At 40.6% G+C, this 18551-nt stretch overlaps 2 protein-coding genes across 4 annotated transcripts in view; both read right to left on the reverse strand.

Annotated features, from left to right (window-relative positions):
- LOC101792439 (uncharacterized) overlaps nt 1-561 on the reverse strand; it is a 42442-nt gene extending 41881 nt beyond the window's left edge. For 2 of the 3 annotated variants that reach the window (XM_072040770.1, XM_038181778.2), the window contains exon 1: nt 39-561. The gene's annotated coding sequence lies outside the window, so the exon portion shown is untranslated. The remainder of the gene's footprint in view (nt 1-38) is intronic. The other variant, XM_038181779.2, reaches the window with a different exon arrangement.
- Nucleotides 562-705: 144 nt separating this feature from the next.
- IQCB1 (IQ motif containing B1) lies at nt 706-18516 on the reverse strand. The gene is made up of 13 exons (XM_027462250.3): nt 18309-18516; nt 17632-17794; nt 15877-16006; nt 13748-13841; nt 12574-12673; nt 11925-12097; nt 9159-9271; nt 7921-8030; nt 3906-4048; nt 3347-3495; nt 2761-2889; nt 2229-2385; nt 706-1162 (listed from the first exon to the last, which is right to left on the reverse strand). Exons 1-13 carry the CDS (start codon nt 18400-18402, stop codon nt 933-935), a joined length of 1785 nt encoding a protein of 594 aa, XP_027318051.1. The 5' UTR covers nt 18403-18516; the 3' UTR covers nt 706-932.
- Nucleotides 18517-18551: the final 35 nt, after the last annotated feature.

The raw sequence follows: 18551 nt of genomic DNA on the forward strand, positions 1-18551 counted from the left end.
TGTTACATCTAACTCTTAAGACTCCCTGTGTCTCTCACCTAATAAATACCTCTATTAATAGCGCAGGCACTACCGCAGCCATGTGTTCTCCTTCCTTTCTACGCAGATCGATAAGCAGCAGCCTCTGGCTGGAGGTTTTTTACTGTGGACCAGGTCATAGTGACTGTGCTGGAGTCCCTTCTGGATTTAACACTGTCTTCATGGTTTGAGATGAAGCTGATGGTGCCAATGGCCGTGCTGAGGCTAGGAGCCTGTGCAACTGTCTGGGCTGCAGCCACGTTACAAGGCAGCATACTGGCTGTGGAAGTCATACGCATTTTCCTTAAAAAACATGCAGTTATCTAAGAAAATCTGTTTGTGTTTTTTTTTTTTTTTCATCCCCCTGCTTTTTCACTTGTTCCAAGCAAGAGGTGGAGGTTCCTCAGACAAAGCTTTGCTTATGCTGACTGGAGTTAGCTGTTCCACCCTGCCGGAAGCACCCAGCCTGCCTAAGTGCTTGCTTGGCTTCTTACTGACGTCTTGGTTTGTTCCAAACCCATCTTTATCTTGAAGCACATCACCTGATAAAATGTTTTGCTATAAAAGCCCAGGCTTTCACAATGGACTGATTCAAAATAATAAGTGGAAAGTCAAAAGCTATACGCTTACTTTCAAAGCAATGTAAGTTATAAAATATCCTGATTTACAACTACAGTATTTAAATCCTCTTTGTAATAGCACAATCAATAGGATTTTATTGCAAATTCACTGGAAAAGATTCTCAGTAACGTTAGAAAAATGCACTAAAATATGGCCTTGGTCTCTTTCAGTGTCTTCAAATTCAAGTATTTTCCTTCCTTAAAAACACAAGCAAGTGAACACACAGTGCAAGGTACACGTCTGGATGAGTAACAGATACTTCTGCCTGTAAATGGATTAGCTCCCACCAATAGCTAATAGGATTTCCTTCCACCAATAAACAGACTTCCAAGTTCTGCATTCAGGGCATCATCAGGAATGACATCATCCTCCACAAACTCATCTCCGAGCTTCTTCCACCACGGCCAGCGAGCATACTTCAGCATAGCGTTGTGGGATTGTTTGGCCTTGGTAGCTACAGGGACCGACCGACTCATAAAGACAGCAAGATCTTTCTCTGTGGTCTCTGCTAACCGTGGAGCATCTGTAGGAACAAGGAGAAAAGTTTTCTGTTTTGTTTCTTATGCTGCAGATTTACAAGTATTTTAAACAAAAAAGAAGGATTGCTACTCTCCTGCTACTATCCTAAAGCACTCCTTTCCCCTTGCTGGGGCTACAATTTTATGGCTCTGTGATAAACCAAGATTGGAGAAGCAATCCAAACTAAGACTAACCTTAAAAAAATAAATACAGAACAAGGGGAGGGAAAGTAAGGGTGGCAAGCAGGACTACTTCATTCAGGGCAGTAGTGCTGTGCATGAAGTCGACTTCTTGTGAAACTGTGACCTAGGAGAAAGAGGAGCTCCTGGCTGCTACTGCTGGATCAGCGCTCCTGGTGCAGGGTGACATCAGTGTAGCGTTTCCACAGCTCTGGCGCAGCAGCAGCACTGCGTATTCCCTGCCTGGGGGCCCCGGCAAAACGTGGGAGTGTGCTGCTGATTTGCCCATTCAGGGAGCAATGAGCTGCAGTGACACACCATGTGACAGGCTAAGTCATGGAATTCAGTAACTTGCTGAATTTTGTCCTGCTTGGGTGCTCTCTGGTGGCTGCAGTTTGCTATTCTCCCTCTTTCACTCCAAACTATTTGTCTGGAATTTAGCTAGTACCACACTGAATTCTATTTCAAATAAAGCCAAGCGAGTCAAAATGAAAACCTGACTCAAAATTCATAGCTCAAAGATTTCCCTCTTCATCTGGGGAAAACGGAAACAGAATAAAACAAAAATGTAGAGGAAGAGGTTGTGTAAGATCCCTTTAGAAACTGTAATGCCTTTTACAAGGCCATTGCTTTTCTTGTGAACGTATAAGAAACAAAACATCTGCACTAAATTAAGATGCTCCCTGCAAAGCAGGTATATAATACTTAACCTACAGGAATACCTGTATGATTTCTAGCAAAGCCTGAAAAATCTCAAGATAAATCATATGGCAAAGGAAGAAAGATTATTTCAGTTCTGAAATAAGACTCTACCGCTGTTCCCTTCAGTTTTCTCTTTAAATTAGCTTAATCTAAATGGTAATTGCAACTATGACCAGAGCAGTCACGTACTCATTAGCAGCTCCACATCAGTGTTGACCTGAGCCAGTAACGTCTCTCTCCGCTGCGCTGCTCTCTGATCCAATTTGCTCCTCAACATGAACTGTGCCAGCTTTTCCTGGGCTTGCATATGTAATTCTTTACTCATTTCTTCTGACATTTGGGAAGCCTGGAAGAAAATAACAGTTTGTTACCATCAAGAGCTGGTTATTTTAAATCTTTTGGGGACAGATTAGTGTCCAAAGGAATGCAAATGCTGTTAATTATTAACTTAATCATTTTGCTTCCTCTGAAGTTCTCTCCAAAGCTATCCATCATCACGTATATGCGACTTTCCAGTTACAGTTTTTTTTAACCCTTTTTATTTGATTAGCAGTTCAAGTCCCCAATATCCTAGTACCTTGCTCTCAAACAAGCAGGGTTAATATATGCATGCCTCACAAGGATTATCTTGATCAGAATTTATGAAGTTGAATATACTTCATCCCAACAGTATTTTGCATTGCATCATTAATGGAAATTATGAAATGACTAAGAAACAGACCGGATGCAATTTGATGTAGTCATCCACCTTCTGCTGTAAAGCCAGTCTCTGCTCATCAGTCAGTCCTTTGGGATCTTTCCAAGGAGACAGAGGTCTTTTACTTCTTTGTTTTTCCAAGAATTTGCAAGCCTTTGTAAAGAACATATAAAAATACAGGAATCACAGACAAGAAGTTTGTCTCACTTTATAATCAGTCAGTGGAAAAAAATGTCTTAGCACTGTACCTGTTAAAGCGTAACTTTAGCTATGATACCGAGAAGGCAACATACAATGGTCAGGATGGATACTAAATAATGTTAAAATGCTCATAATACATTACTGACTTACCTGTGGCATGCTGAAATCCCAACCTTTGGTTTCAAAGTGGCAGCTCTTGCATTTTAGTTACAAGGTTGTAGCAGACTTTTTATCTTAGGCAGGATTCAACCCCTCTAAGTAATTTGTGGCTATAGAATATCACCCTCTGACTTATTTTTGAATACATTACAGCTAAATCAACATTAAGAAAAGTAAATAAATGGATATTTTTGAGGCATCACTATAAGTGCTATCCTATCTAATGTTAGAACCAAGTTTATATACTTACTGCTCTCTGAATGATGACGGCTGCTTTATACTCCTTAAGAGACTGTCTATGCTGATGAAAACTTCTTCTTGCTCTATACCCTCTCCAGAATCTCTGAATAGTTAATGCTGATTTTACCTCCATTTCCTGCAGGTGCTTATTTACCTGACCTACAAATGTGAGAAAGACCCCGTTATAAGGTCATGGGTTGTGACCTTTCAGTAATCTACATTTTTAATCCTTAAACTTGATTTCAAAACACCAGCTTTTTTATCAGTTAAAAATCCCTCCTCATCAAAGGCCCAGTAGCTGTAGACTACTCAGAGAGGACTTGTAGCTGCAATGGAGCCTTTTATATACAGGGTCTCCTTTTCTCCTGTACCATTTTGAAGGCAGCAGATGTCAATCAGTAGTTACTGAGCCCCTGAGGAATTAACACCTTCTCTGTCAGATAATCAGGTCAGGAGAAGAAGACTACAGTGCAAACAGACATGCAAGATTAGGAAATACATTTGGGGAAAATGTTCTTAAGGAGACCCAGACAGTTTAATCTTTTGATATACTTTAATAGAAATCATACTCGCATGGATTATTTCCAGTAAGGCCAGCTGTCTTTCATGGAAGAGTCTCATGGCCCTCTGTCTCTGTAGTTGCATTTGCAGCTTTAGGGCCTCATCTTCCTTCTGTTTTTCTAAATGCTGCCGCTCCTGTTCTCGTTTAGCTCTGCAATACACAAAAACATTAATGATTACCTTAAGTTGTACATTTCTTAAAAATCCCTCTTTCTCTTTACGTTGAATGGTCTCGCAGCTGCCATGCCAGCTGCTGGTTGCATGATCAACCCAAGCAATGAGTTGTTACCTTACCTGCAAGCTAAAAAATTATCGCACTACCTATAAGCAGGAAAATTCTGAGCCAGACACCCAATTTGTTGTCAAATCAAAAGATGTATTTTTACTTAGGATACAGTTCTAAAGACGCTGAAAGAGCAATGCTTCAGGTGGGACATCCACAGCTAACATGAACTAGAAAACAACTGCTTTGTTTCCATCATCTGGGGAAGAAGTAAAGCAACATTAAGCATCTGCTCCAGCATGCATCTTTTCCAGTGCACCCATCAGCATGCATGGCACCTGCTTTCCATAATACTTATTTTTCCATGAACTACAGTTTCTCCTTAGTCTCTGTAACTGGGTGGTGGAAAACAGGATGGAGGCGGTTTTGTAAAAGAAATGCTCTGGATCTAAAGGTCTGGCCCAAACTGATAAACAGCCTCCACCATGATCTAAAGAGACCATAATCCTTTTATGACAGTAATGCAGACTTGAAGGGTGCCCACACATTGACCTACAGAGACAGATCGCGATACACGTGACTACATCAGAATGGTCTCAAGGTCTTCAGCCCACGCATTTCTGTAAACTACAATTGCAAACCTCTGCATTTTTAATCCTCGAAGGCAATACTATGCTTCTAAGCTGAACAATGCCACAGGACCAAACAGGACTTTTGATGCCATTTTCTTGATAAAACTGTTAATACGTTTCCTTACAAATTTCTCAGCTCCTCTAGGCAGGAATCAACAAGCATGTTTTATGAACTTCTCAGATGTGCACCTGTGACGCTACCAACAATGCTTGTCAGGTATTTAAATTTTTATTTCCCATGTAGTCTGTAAAATACACATTCTTCTTCATTCCCTGCTTCTCTCAATAATAAATAAATAACAATAATAAATAATTTGTTTCCACAAGACCACACTGACAGGGAAATGCCTCTGAACAGAAGTAAAACACAGAGACTAAGACTCAAGCTTCCTTCTGCAGTTCATAGCACAGATTAACCTCCCTCTGATCATCTACGTGTATAAGTGCATATATATATAAATATATATATACACATACGTGCAATGGTTTGATTTATGAGGCATGATTAATACCAATTATTGCCATTTTAACAGCTCTACAATTAGTTACATAAAAGCAAACTAACTTCAAGGAGACTGCAAGCTTTAATATTCACTGAGGAGACATTTCTGAAACCACAGCATTTCGGAGGTATCTAACTTGTAGAGTTTAAAATCTTCTACTGCAGCTGCAGGTGAGCCAAGTTTGGAGCTTCAGCCTCAGCAGTATTTAAACGTACTTATACGTGGATTTGTTTTAGGATATAACCAAACACTGACTGTTAAAAATTCCAAAGGCCTCTTGGAAGGTTTTCTAAAGTCATGCTCACACCACTCCAAACACCATTTTTATTTTTCATCTTAATGCTACCTGCAGCTTTGACCTAGAAAGAAAAAAAAAAAAAACAACACTGGAGCTGTACAGTTACTATATTGTACTCAGTACAATGGGACTGACTGGGCCACGAACACATGACTGTAAAAATATTAATATATTTCCATTCTTCTCAATCTTAAACACATTTGAGAGCCCATTTAAATGATTCAAGAACTACTTATTTAAGAGGCATGCACTAATGCTTGCCATAGTGAGAACATGACATAAGAATGTTAAGCAGCTGGTTGACTGCTGGTAGCCTTACCACCCTCTCCCTTCTGCGTTGCATGTCACGCCTTATCCCGTCATGCAATTTTTCTGGGCTGTGATTTTGGCTTGCAGGCTTGCAAAGTGCCTGATGGGGGCAGAAATATTGGTTCAAAGTATATGTATGGTGCAGCAGAAAGCAGTCACAAGGATGGCATTCTTAGTATACAGCACAGAAGCTGAAGTGGCTAGTGGTCCTTGGTGGATATACTGCATCCCCTGCAAATCCTCCTGAACTTAAAGATTACACCCCAGAGCGTCCAGTACCTTCTTAATACCAGTCTAGACAAACCACAACCGTCTGCTTTCTAACACCTTGGTGATAACACAAAGTGATTTCACTATCTGATTTGTAAGATCTAGTCTTGACAAGGTAGTGCTTACCATGTACAATAAAAAAGATTGAATTAAACCTGCTGTGGGGTCTGTCTTGATTTAGATCCCTTACTCTATGTTAAAATTCACACTAGACTTCCGAAAAGAGTTTGCCTAATCATGCTGAAATCATACTTCAAGTAACGTGCATTTTTTATGTAGCTTCATTCTTCTGTGCTACTCCAAAGTCAGAAGATACTATTTCTAGGTCACTGAATCGACCCCACTTCTGAGAGTCAAAGATCTCAAATATTAATTGAGAACAAGGCCTTACAAGTGGCATACTGAGCAAGCACTTTAGTCCATGGTTTCTCCAGCACTCTGGCATGACATTAAACTCCAGGACAGTGCCACATTTAATTTATGATGGAATTTTGTAAGTTAACCGTGACCAGTTAACTGTTCTGCCACCAGTGCATCATCTTCTAGGGCTATTTATTGCAACCCAGTGCTGCACTGTTCCACACGCCATAATTTTTTACAAAGAAAACACACAAAAACATCACAGAAGTATGAGGTTTTCTCATGGAGAAAATGTTTGGCAGCTGGGAAAGGGACAGTTGGAGCTTTTGGCACCAGAAGTGGCAGCTTGGTACTGCTGGAAAAGCACATTGTTTGGATGTTTTTGCTAAATCATCTGCAGTGAAATAGTTCATATTGACATTACATTATTTTCATGTTTCAGAAAATACAGCTGACTGGCAAAAGGCATCTTCAAGATGGAGGACTTCTTGGCCAACCCAAACATTCTCTGGGATACAGGAACAGATCTGCAGGGAAGCTCTCCCCAGGAACAAGAAGGACAGGAAGGAAACAGGAACAGCCAGCACAGGTTTATCACAGGCAAATCATGTTTGACCAACCCAATGGCCTCCTGTGATGAGTTGAGTGGCTCTGTGGATGAGGGGAGAGCACTGGGTGTCATTTACCTTGACTTTATAGCAAGGCTGTCATCAGTCCTCCACACACTGCAGGGCAGGGCTGACGCTCAAAGGAAACACCACGAACATAGAAAATGGGTCAACAGAAGCCACATGAAGCTCATGTGGAAAGTCCTACACTTGGGACATAACAGCCTCATGAATCACACAGGATGGGCACTGACTACCTGGACAGCAGCTCCCATGAAAAGAACCTGGGGTCCTGGTAGATGGCAAGTTGAAGACGAGCCAGTAGTGTGCCCTTGCAGTAACAAAAGCTAGCTGCATTGAGAGCTGCACTAGCAAAAGCAGAGGCAGCAAGTCAAAGAAAATTATTTCACTTTACTCAGTACTCTGGAGGGCACAACCGGAATACTGCCTATACTTTACTGGGCCACCCAGCAGAAGACAGATAATGACAAACTGGAGGGACAGGGACTGTCCAGATGGGACAGTTAGGGGTATGTAGCATTTGGTATACAAGGACAGGTGGAGATGCTTTTTTTTTTTTTTTTAAGCACAAATGAAGGGAAATCTATTTTTTGTCTTTCACTAACTACAGGAAGGGTTACAAAGAACATAGAGCCGGATTCTTAGAGGCAAGCATAAAAAGGACAAGAGGCAGTGGTCAAGGGCTGTAACAAAGAATATTCCCACCAGCTCTAATAGAAGAATTCTGACCTGAGAAAAAACAAACCGAACCTTTTTAGTCTATTCTCTTGAGTGCTTTTTACAAAGCAATGCTGTTTACCTGAAGCTCCTCTGTAAAATGGTCACTGCTTGGGGTAGTTTCTTCAGCCTTTTTCTTGTCTGAAATCCTCTCCATGCAGCCTGGATTATACAAGCTGCTTGATGCAGTCTCTGAAATTTATAAAAATAGTTAATACAGTATTTCCTTTGCATATAAAAACACACTAGTACGGCTTGCCTATTTGGATCAACCTCAATGTTTGGCCAAAGAACAGTTTTCCAATGCCCTGAAATGCACAATATTTGTAATGGTGCAGGGCAGTTAAGGTCCTACAGACAATTATCATCACAAGTCTTGTATGAGCCCCAAAGAGAGCTAATCTGATCATCTGGATCAATGCTCTTTTTGATAAACAAATACATTCACAGGACAAATATAAAATATTTGTTAATGTTAATTTGTTAAAATTTAATAGTTAGTGTTAGAAATTTGAACTTAAAAGTGTCTGAAGCACTTGATATTTCAGGTGCTGATTTAATCAAAATACCTACACTGAGGATAGAAAGAGAAAAATGGAGAACTAATAGCAGGAAAATTTTTACATTTGCACTATGATCATCAGTCACAACAAACATGAAAAGAAATTACATTCTTAAATGTTATTTTTTCAGGGGAAAACAACGCAACACACAAAGCAAACACCCTGCTGTGTTTAAGGTGAAAGCAGGTCTCTACAAACATAACTCTGATTTCCTTTGAAGTACTGTCTCTGAAAAACCTGCAAGTAAGATTTTGGTAAGTTCCTAAAACATGCATCCACTCTTTTATTGGGAACACAGCACAGGAGACGTTCTTACCTAATGTTTCCACTACATGACTTTTAATTCTATCTGAATATTCCCAAGACTTCAGAAACCTAAATTTGTAATAACTGACGTGAGATGAGCGGATACAATTGGTTTTGGTTTATAGTTATTAAAACTAAATCACCTTTCCCCCTATGCTTCTGTAAGAATTCATACCACTTTGTGAATCTGGAAAAAAAAAAAGTCAAACTCTCAAGTCACAGTCCTGACAATCCCTTACCTTAATAACTGGACAATTTCCTGAGGTCTTAAAAAATGAAAGACACAAATGAAAGAATATATAGGAAATTTTAAAAATCCATTGATACCATGAAAAAAATAGCACATGCTTTGAAAAGCTTAGACAAAGCAATATAGTAAATGCTTTCTAGTCATATATAAATTACACATAACTAGGATTTCACATAGGAAAGTCTCATTAAAATTCAGCACCTGCATTTCCTTTTTTCCACTGGATTGTTCCAAGTATAGCAAGTCCAAAAGTTGACTGAGATCCCTGTCAAATCCTTTGCCAATCCACTGTTTACTTAAAAGCACTTTCAATCCTAAGAGAGAAGAAGCATGCAATAAAGCTAAGGCAAATTTTTCTTTTGAGGATTTCAAACTAACAATTTTCAAATTAAAAAAAATAAATCTGATTCTTTCTGTAAAGGAAGACTAGATTGAAGATGAACACAATCTCTCATTTTTGGGTTTACATGTTATCAATTAAAAACCGGTGCTCCAATCATCACAGCAAAGTATTCTACAGCGACTGTCATTTTATATCTCAGAGTCACTACCTACTGTGTCTACATAACTGGCAGTTAAATTATCCATGTGCCTTCAATGTCTTAGCCGTAAGTCACTGTGAGGTCCTAAAAGGATGGCAAGCAGTACACAAGTGCCAGGTTTTATGAGCACTGCTTTCATATTTTTATAATAAAACCTGTTTACTTATGACCGGAATTCTTTTATGTCTTAATTGTACAGCATAATCGCACTGCGGGTATATGAGTTTCCAATCCCTCGCACAAATGGCTTTTTCAGTGCACAATAGTTACAAAGCACACGTGTGCTCTCCTCACAACAGACACACTCCCTGTGCTGTGCACAGGACAGTAACAAGTTGTTTTTTCGATCTCTATCAGACAGATCCCAGAGCTTGAGAGTTCTGCAGAGAGTCGGAGGGGAAAGGAAGGAAGATGGGAAGTAGACATGTATTTGGAAAGGCTCCTGAAGAACTTCAGATTCAAACAAGTTCTATCTTCAAATCACTGTCTATAAGCATATTCACATACTGGGCAACTCCAAGAAATAATACATCGTGTGCGTTTATAGGATCACATATGGACCACAAAGTCCTTCATAGCCACAGAAGTGGCACCTCTGTTCTAGCAGGCATGCACCATTTTGGAACAACGATGATGGTTAAACATGTGAGGAGAGACATGGCTGAGACTACAAACGGAGTCAGTCACTGCCTTAAACCTGCCTGAACCCTGAAAAATCACTTAACTACACAAAGCAGTTCCCTCACAGAGGTCCTGTAGGTCTGACACGACCCATTTGCCGGTTTCTGCACAGGCTACATAGCCATGTGCCCCTTCCCTTCACAGCCACTGACAAGCATGCCTCCAAGATCCATGCAGATAAAAAGACCAGGCTCTCCTGCAATCCTGATGTAAAGACCGTGCTGGGCTTGGAGTTGGGAGATTTAGGGTATTTTCTCATTCTAGCACTTTGACATTACTGACAGAATGCTTACGCTGAGGCACCTCATACCAGCAACAGCTCTGAACCACTGTGAAGCCAAGTTACTTCAACGAGATGGCCAGCTGGTGGAAATGCTGGAATGTTTTATTTGTAGCTGCTGTTCTTCAAACCATCCACAAGATTTCAAAGCCTCAGAGAAAGCTAACATAAGGACTCTAACAAAAAGGAAAAGAAAAAAGAGCTTTTTTTTTTTTCCTTAGCGGAAACAGGAAATATATACAGAAGATCAAGAGCCTTTAAACGAATGGGGCACTTTGTCAATTCCAAGCAAAATAAAGTAGCATGACCCCTAAAGCATAGTTATTTGACCGAGACCTGCACCTCTTTAGACAAGCCAGTATTCTACAACTGGGATGGTCAGATCATCGCAGCAGCTTCACAAGAATCCACAACACGCTGCCAGCCTTAGGCATGTCATACCTCGTTTCACACTGCAAGGAAGCCGTCTCTCAATTCTGTAGGTAAAAAAGTGCCAAAGCTACTCATCTGATCCAGGAATCTATCTAGCTGGTGCTGCCTAACAAGTAGTTAACACAACTGTAAAAAGGAGAACTGCGCCTTTTTGTCTGGCAAACCCACTTGTTATTACCCTTTTCTCAAAAGAACAGAGGCTGCACAGAAGTAGTTTTGACCATCAGTAATAACCAGGATATAAAAGACTCGGCAAACATCAAATCCTTTTCCCTAGTCTCCATGGACACGACAGAAGATAAAGGCGTTTCCTGGAGCTCTCTGCTAGGCTAGAGACAGAAACATTGAATGGGATACTAGATTACATAATGAAGAACATAGAGTAAGTTAAATTACATGCACGCTCACTCTCCTCATCTAAAAGCAGCAATACAAAACAATAAACTCATTTCATGAAATCTTGGAAAAAGTTCGTTCTAATCACTTGGACGTCAAAAGACAGCCAGCTCCTTGGTGACAGAACCACAGCTATCAGATAAGCAGACCCGTAACAGCCAGGGTCAGAAGTTGGCACAAGTAAAACTTCCATGCTACTGGACTAGCGAGGCTTGGCACACCAGCAGATATCTGATAAACGGCTCTTACCTGGGCAGTACAGACACCCTGCTAGGAGGGTCTCTTGTCATCCAGCATTCACAGAAAAAAAAAAAAAAAAAAAAAAAAAAAAAGATACAGAACATCGTGTAGAAGGTAGTAAAACCCATCAGGCTGAAGGTGCCAAACTACAGCTAGAAGAGACAAGTTTCCACATGCACAGTCCTCAATACATAGAAGAAAATAAATCTAGGAAACAGAAAGAGGAGCAGCACCTTAAATTACAATAAAAACAAACAGAGAAGGAAAATAAAAGAGCACTGCAGTTTCCCTAGTATCAGATGGCTAATGAACAAGGAGAGCACTGGGTAACCTCCACCTTTGTATTTTTAAGGTGAATGCCAGACCAAGTGGTTGGTTCCATGCATATTTACAAACCTTTATAGCGAGTTGTGAGTAAATTCAGGAGCTGATTGCAAAATTTCGCTATCAACAACAGCAGCTTTGTAGCAGCATTTCCTATGACAGGGTTGGTGGTAGACGAAAGCTTATAAACGAGCTCATCCAAAACAGAGTGAAGAGTCTCTTCATCAACCTGAAGCAAGACAGAACTAGAGAGAAAGAGGAGGATAGAATTGAAATATTAGTTATAAACTGAGCTTTTTAACAGTGACTTCCTATTACAGATGTCAGGTCAAGATTCAGCAAGTCAACACGGCCAGCTAGCTGGACCAGCAATCTGAGCCACAGTGGAAGGAAAAGGAATTGAATAGTTATGTTTGTTCTATGCTGCTTTTTTTTCCTGCAATGAATTGGTATTTCCACATTTATTCCAGTTAAAATGAAAAAACAAGTATTACTGACTCAGTGGCAGAAGCATTCCTACTGTTTCAACTGATTCCCATTCCCTCAGCTTAACAACAGGATAAAGAGAATAGCCAATTTTTCCATTTCTACAGCAAAGACTAGAAAAAAAAACACAAACGCCATACTCCTCGTATATTAAATGTTCTATTTTACAAAGCAGTAATGAATTGAGTTTTATATTTAAACTTCAGAAAAATCAGTGATAATAAAAACAACTAACCTATTGACCCCCAAAATACTGTGTAAAACAGACATCATTATAACTGCTGTTTCAACATCGTCTGTTACTAGCAGCTGCAGGAAGTGATCATTTTGCAGCACTGCAAAAAAACAAAAACAAACAAGAAGTCACGCAATCAGAACCACAGACTTAAAAATACCATTAAACAAATAAACTTTATTATGAAACATAAGCCATAGCAAATAAAACCAAATACTGTTTCTGTAACAAACGCCATCTTTTATATTTTTTACACGGAAGCTTACTGGAACAAGTAAACTGCTTCAACATCCAAAAAACACGTTGAGTCCTGTTTTTCTGCCTTTGGATATCCCTTAGGCACTGGCACTGCCATGTAATAAAAACTTTAAAAGCTTCTCTGTTACACCAGCACCAGTTTCTTATTACAGCAGCGGAATTATCACTGGGGCAACAATATCCAGAAAAGATAAGGACTTCAACCTTGACAATTGGTTAAACCAGTTTCATTTAATGCACGTCCACTTGAAGCACCATTTTTTTATTCCAGAATACCAGTGACTACATACTCAGTGACTACATACTCAGTAATTTTTCTAGCCATTTGTGTTTTTAGCTACGTATCTTACGATCCTTAAGTTACAATTCTCTGTTAAAAACAAATTCTGTTTTTTATTATTAACTAAAAATCAATGTGCCAACGTTAAGTTGGTTTAACTGAAAGCTTCTTTTGGTCAAAACTGCTACAGAAATTTGTTAGATACTTGTCGAAATTTCTGGCATGACAACAAATCGAGAAATCCATTTTTCAGTTCTACCCATTAGGGCTTGCAATGTAGGTTGGTCAAATTTCTGCATATATTAACCACTGACAGGTAAGAAGAGCAACAGTGTTTTATCAGAAAAAATAAACAAACGAACTTTTAAAGGTACATAATTACAAATGGAAATTGCAGAAGACTTTTAATGTTTGTCTCCAAAAGACTAGAAAAGGAACTCTTTAATATTTCCCTTTACTGGATCTTTTCCAATTTAAATATTGCTGTTTCTGCTGAATGGAATATTTTAAGAGATTGCTTTAACACCTACTCTGAATTGGAAAACTAGATGCAGGTTGGCTTGTGACTGATTCTTGATACCTGCAGATGCTCTAGACAAATACTCAGGTGTTTTATGAGTTTACTTTTGCCCTTACCATGCTTTGTCAGTTGAATATGCCCACCAAACAGCCAGCAGATGGCATCGGTTACTGTTCGGAAACAGCGTAAAAAATCTTGTTTTTCTTCATCCTAAACACAAGAGAAGTAGGTAAAAGCACACATATGCATCCCCATTGAGGACTCCAGCTTGATGCAGTGGGCGGTTTGTATACTTCAGCTATTTGGAGGCCAACTCCATCAACTTCCCAAATGAGGTTGGTCAAACCATAGGAACCAGTCAAAAAAAAAAAACAACAACTTGCATGCAAATCACAAAATGGGAAATACGTTATTTAAGATTAAAACACAGAAACCACAGGTACGAAGTGGACAAGAATATTGTTAAAATGGAAATGGTTCCTATGAACCGTCATGGTGAGGTTTCAGAAGCACCTCATAGTTGGAGAAACATCAGCAAACACTAAACTGAATGTATTCGTGCTTGCTGTGCTAACACTGGACCGGACACAATGACCAGGAAGAATCCAGATTTTGATATGTGAATACACACACACATATACAGAGTCTGGAGACTGTATTCCAGATAAGATCCACAGCCCACTGGAAATCTAAAATCTTGGTGTGTGGACAGCAAAGTGTCTTTTGACAGTACTACACTGCTGATAAACATTATTATAAGGCACTTGGTGTGATAACTCCCATGTTGTTGAGCCTCCACCAGCGAAACTCTGGGAAGTCTATTCCTAGATCTATGCTGGAAGTCCCAGCCATCAGTCATGGTTTAACTCTGTATTTGGTACTTACTGACAATGAGAGATATGAAATAACAGTAATAAGTTAAGGCACAATATTATCTGTTGTGTGTTTTGGCAGAGCACCAGTTTCTAAAAGCTATTTAAGTACTTCCCTTGACTTCAAAAGCTTGTACAGAAAGCAAGTGAGGGCAGAATAAACTGCAAATCTCCACTGGCAGAGTGGGGTTTCCCAAGTTCCAGTGAGCAAGCATCAAGTCTGGCTGCCCAGTCACCTTTGAGACCACAAGTTTTAAAAGCCAAAATACTAGCTATAAAATATGGACTGCATCTGCATTCAAAAGTAATCTTTGCCCACAAGCATGACTCAAGTAGCATGTAGGCTGAGACATAATAAGAAAGTGTGGGGGAAATTACATATTGCAGATAAGACTCAAGTCTCCTGGGATGTCATTCAGGAAGCTTGCTTCTTAAGCACTAAATGCACTTACAAAGTATTGAACAAACAGAAAATACGTCACTCTGCTGATACTTTCTGAGAAGTGATTGTGTATGTGGTGTCCTGAACAAGACTCTGTAGGAAAACTATGAGCAAGTGCAAGAAGTCAGTGAGACAGGAAATGAGATACGAAAGGAAACAGGCATAATAAGAGAAACTATCAGAATCCACGAAATTGGGTATTTATTTTTCCATTTTGGGGGGCTTGTTCCGGAACTCGGAATGTCTCAAAAGCATGAGGGAAAATAGCAGGGCAAAATCCTTCTTTGCAAAGATAGAGAGTAATGCGATAAAGTGTTCACATCCACTAAATCACAAAGCCTGCCTTTAGGGATCCTGACATGCTGGTTCAGAAGCAGTAGGCATTTTTGGATTTTTTTGCCAATTCCACTGAAGAAGTTCTGTTGCAAAACAAACTTCAACATATCTGACTTAAAGTCTTAAGCCTTCCTAAACCATACTTTCTTTTTCCCTAAAGCTGAGTAAAGCAGTGAGAACAAAGCGGTTACAAAGACTGAACTAATTATATGCAAAGTTAAAAGACACTACCATGACTGGGATGCTGCCTTTTGTAAGAAAAAACATCTGGGATCGTATTCTCTACCTTGCTGTTCTATTTCTTCTGTCCCACGCATAGTTGCAATCTCCCAACCCCTTTAAAAAACTCTTACAAGTAGTAACAAACTCTCTAAAAAAACTTATGGTAACAAACTACTTTTGGCACATGTAATGGACTGAACGCTACACAATGACAAATTTCAGTTTCAAAGCTCCAAGGCATAAAGAAAAAGTAATTTCTGCAAAATAAATGTTCATAATACAGCATCCCTAGAATAATATCCTGCTTATACAGCACATGAGCTTGGAAAGCTTACAGAGATTCTCTGCTCTTTTAACTATGAAATGTAAATACCTTGACTGCTCGCATAAATCGTGCTTGCAGGCGTCTTCCCAAAAGCAGCAGGTTGTCTATGGCTGAAGGAAGAAATTTTGTGTAAAATTCCTCGGGATCTTCTTTCACCTCTAGTCCTACACAACAATGACTGAAATGAAAAAAAAAACAAAAACAAAACACAACTGAATACTCAAGGGCCTGTTTGAACAGTTTTGAATGAACGTTATGTCTATAGAGAAGGAATGCTTCACTGCAATGGGACAATTCAGCACTGAACAACAGTTAACTGCTGTGACTAGCTCCAAGGTAGAAGGAAGAGTTATCACTGGCAGGCTGGAGACAGCAAGTGTAATACTGCTTATTAGAGCACGTCTCAGTTTAAAACATATCCAAGGCACTTTCGCCTTTAGCTTCATAGGATCTGTTCAGGCTTGTTCCACATGTTAGGGAAGGGCTCCGATGGTCATAAGGTAAAAAAGCAAAGGCAAACAGAAACGTGATAAGGGAAAACTGATGAAGGCAGTCCAGATCAGGCAACAAAAACACATAAAAAAATATTACTCACTACAAAAAACTGAGTGAGTCTGTCTACAACTTCCCCCTAACTGAGGAATACATGTGGGCTAGAAATCAGTTTTTCAGATCTCAGTTTTCTTGTTTTACTCACCACAGACACATTGGTCATTTCTGGAAGGCTGTTTACAAGAAACTGCAAGTTTTACAACTGGAAAGATTTTCAGTTTTGTGCTCCACTGTGATACAAGTGCAACAAAAGTATTTTCCTAGCTTCTTATGAATTTTGCTTTCTGACATCTTATCTAATCTTTGTTAGCTTTGTGTGAATGCGTGCACGTAAAGCTCTGCTTACCTAAGCCCTGCGGCAGCACAATCTAAGCACAAAGCTGAGATTGAACGAGTTGCAAAAGGACATTTTTACAGCTAAATAAATTTCCGTTTTTTTTTCTGCAAACTGAAGTAGCTAGTAAGAGATTATTTAAGTCTCATGCAATTCTGGTGATAAATCTTGCATCTCTTGGTGAAATTCCTCACATTAAAAATTCACATTGCAGATATGGCATAAATAAAAGATGGTTGCCTAATTGCTTCATGCCTTAGAATTTTGCTTCCTAGTTAAGCCAAAATCCAGTACAACATGGGGAAATTTTAAAATGTATTATTTTTCCTGACATTAAAAATTGAGTTTGGGTCATTGGGGATGGGGGGGTTTACAGTTGTCTTACTTACTAGCTATGAATTAAACTTCATTGTGCCATTCTCACAATATCACTACATCAAGCTCTCTGGTCTGTACGAATTGTGCCCTCTATTATGTTGAAAATGTAAACAGATACTTAAAAATAGATATTTAAATGGAGCCAAGCCAAGCTGTGAGTCAATCAGATTTTTGCAGGATGAAATAAAACTAAATAGATTTTTTTAAAGTAACTGCAATTCAAAATCAGCAATTTCTTGGCAAAAACTGAGACCTGTGTGAGTACTGACCACAGAAAAGGTAAACCCAACACAAAAACCGTTCCCACCAAGCAGTTTACCCAGCTCAACGAAACACAATGAGAATGAATTAAACAGGGCCAATTAGGCTATGCCTGACCCCTCTGCTCTTGACTGCTCCCTGCACTTTAACCCTGGCCTTTCCTGAACAACAAGCCTTGTTCTGGATGGAAGCCAACGCGTTACAGCTTCAAAAGAAAAAGAGCAAGATGAAAGGCCTGCAAGAAAACAAGAAAACTTCTTGGTGATTTTTTTTTTTACCTCAGTATCTCTGCTAGCTGGGCAGCAGTAGCCCAGCCTCCACGCACTCGAGAAAAGTCTTGTCTGAGGACCAGCACGCAGTACTGAGCCAGATCATAATAGTATATGTCCTGCTTAACTTTTTCGGATTCCTTACGTCCCAAAGAAGGGGTATTTAAAATTTCTGTGGGAAGAAAGCACGAGAGGGGCAAAGGGAAGCATTAGATTCCGAGGTGCAATTTGGGTATTTTTTCTTTTTCAAAATATGAAGTAATTTTGAAAGTGCCAAGAACATAAAATATCCCATCGGTTATTTTCTATCCTACAGGTACAACCTGTTCGCTAGACCCCGTGACAGTCGGGAAGGGTGGCTGCATTGGGCTTTCCATTGCCTCCTTACACGCTGGGCAGTAAGACAGGCGTTATCTGGGACACAGCCCATCTGTGCGAATTTCCTAGGCTGGAGAAAACCACAACGGCCGCGGCACGGACGGCTCCCTTATAATTACATCCCGATTTAGCACAGGCCCTGACTTGTCCCGGCCACTTCCACGAGCGGCGGCTGCGTGGCGAGGGGCAGGACGGGCGGGGGGAGCCGTGCCCGAGCTCCCGGCCCCTCCAGCACGGGCCTCGCGAGCCCGCTGAGGCGGCGAGAGGCCCGCCCCGCTGCCACCCCTCAGCGGCGGCAGCGCCGTTACCCTTCAAGGCCAGCAGCAGCGCCGGGACGTCCCGCTCCCTGCTCTCAGCGACCCGGGCGGCTACGGCCAACACCCGGGGATCCGCCGCGGCCATGGGCGGCGGGGGCCGGCCCGCGGCGCGGAGCCCGGGGGCCGCCGAGCGGAGCCGCGGGGTCCCCGTGGGGAGCCGCCAACATGGCGGCGGCGCTCTGAGGGGAGCCGCGTTCCCGCCCAACGCGCCGCGCGGGGTCGCCCCACCTGCGG

The sequence above is a fragment of the Anas platyrhynchos genome, chromosome 7 (assembly GCF_047663525.1).
Source record: "Anas platyrhynchos isolate ZD024472 breed Pekin duck chromosome 7, IASCAAS_PekinDuck_T2T, whole genome shotgun sequence".
In the NCBI taxonomy this organism is placed as follows: domain Eukaryota; kingdom Metazoa; phylum Chordata; class Aves; order Anseriformes; family Anatidae; genus Anas; species Anas platyrhynchos.

Bases quoted from the DNA above. Each gene is read 5' to 3' on its own strand.
- IQCB1 (XM_027462250.3), bottom strand. From the start codon at position 18,402: ATGGCCGCGGCGGATCCCCGGGTGTTGGCCGTAGCCGCCCGGGTCGCT. The intron at 8,031-9,158 runs GTGCTGAATTTT...TATAAATTTCAG, and splicing joins GTGGAAAAAAGGAAATGCAG to AGACTGCATCAAGCAGCTTG. The intron at 3,496-3,905 runs GTATGATTTCTA...TCACATTTGTAG, and splicing joins ACTGGAAATAATCCATGCGA to GTCAGGTAAATAAGCACCTG.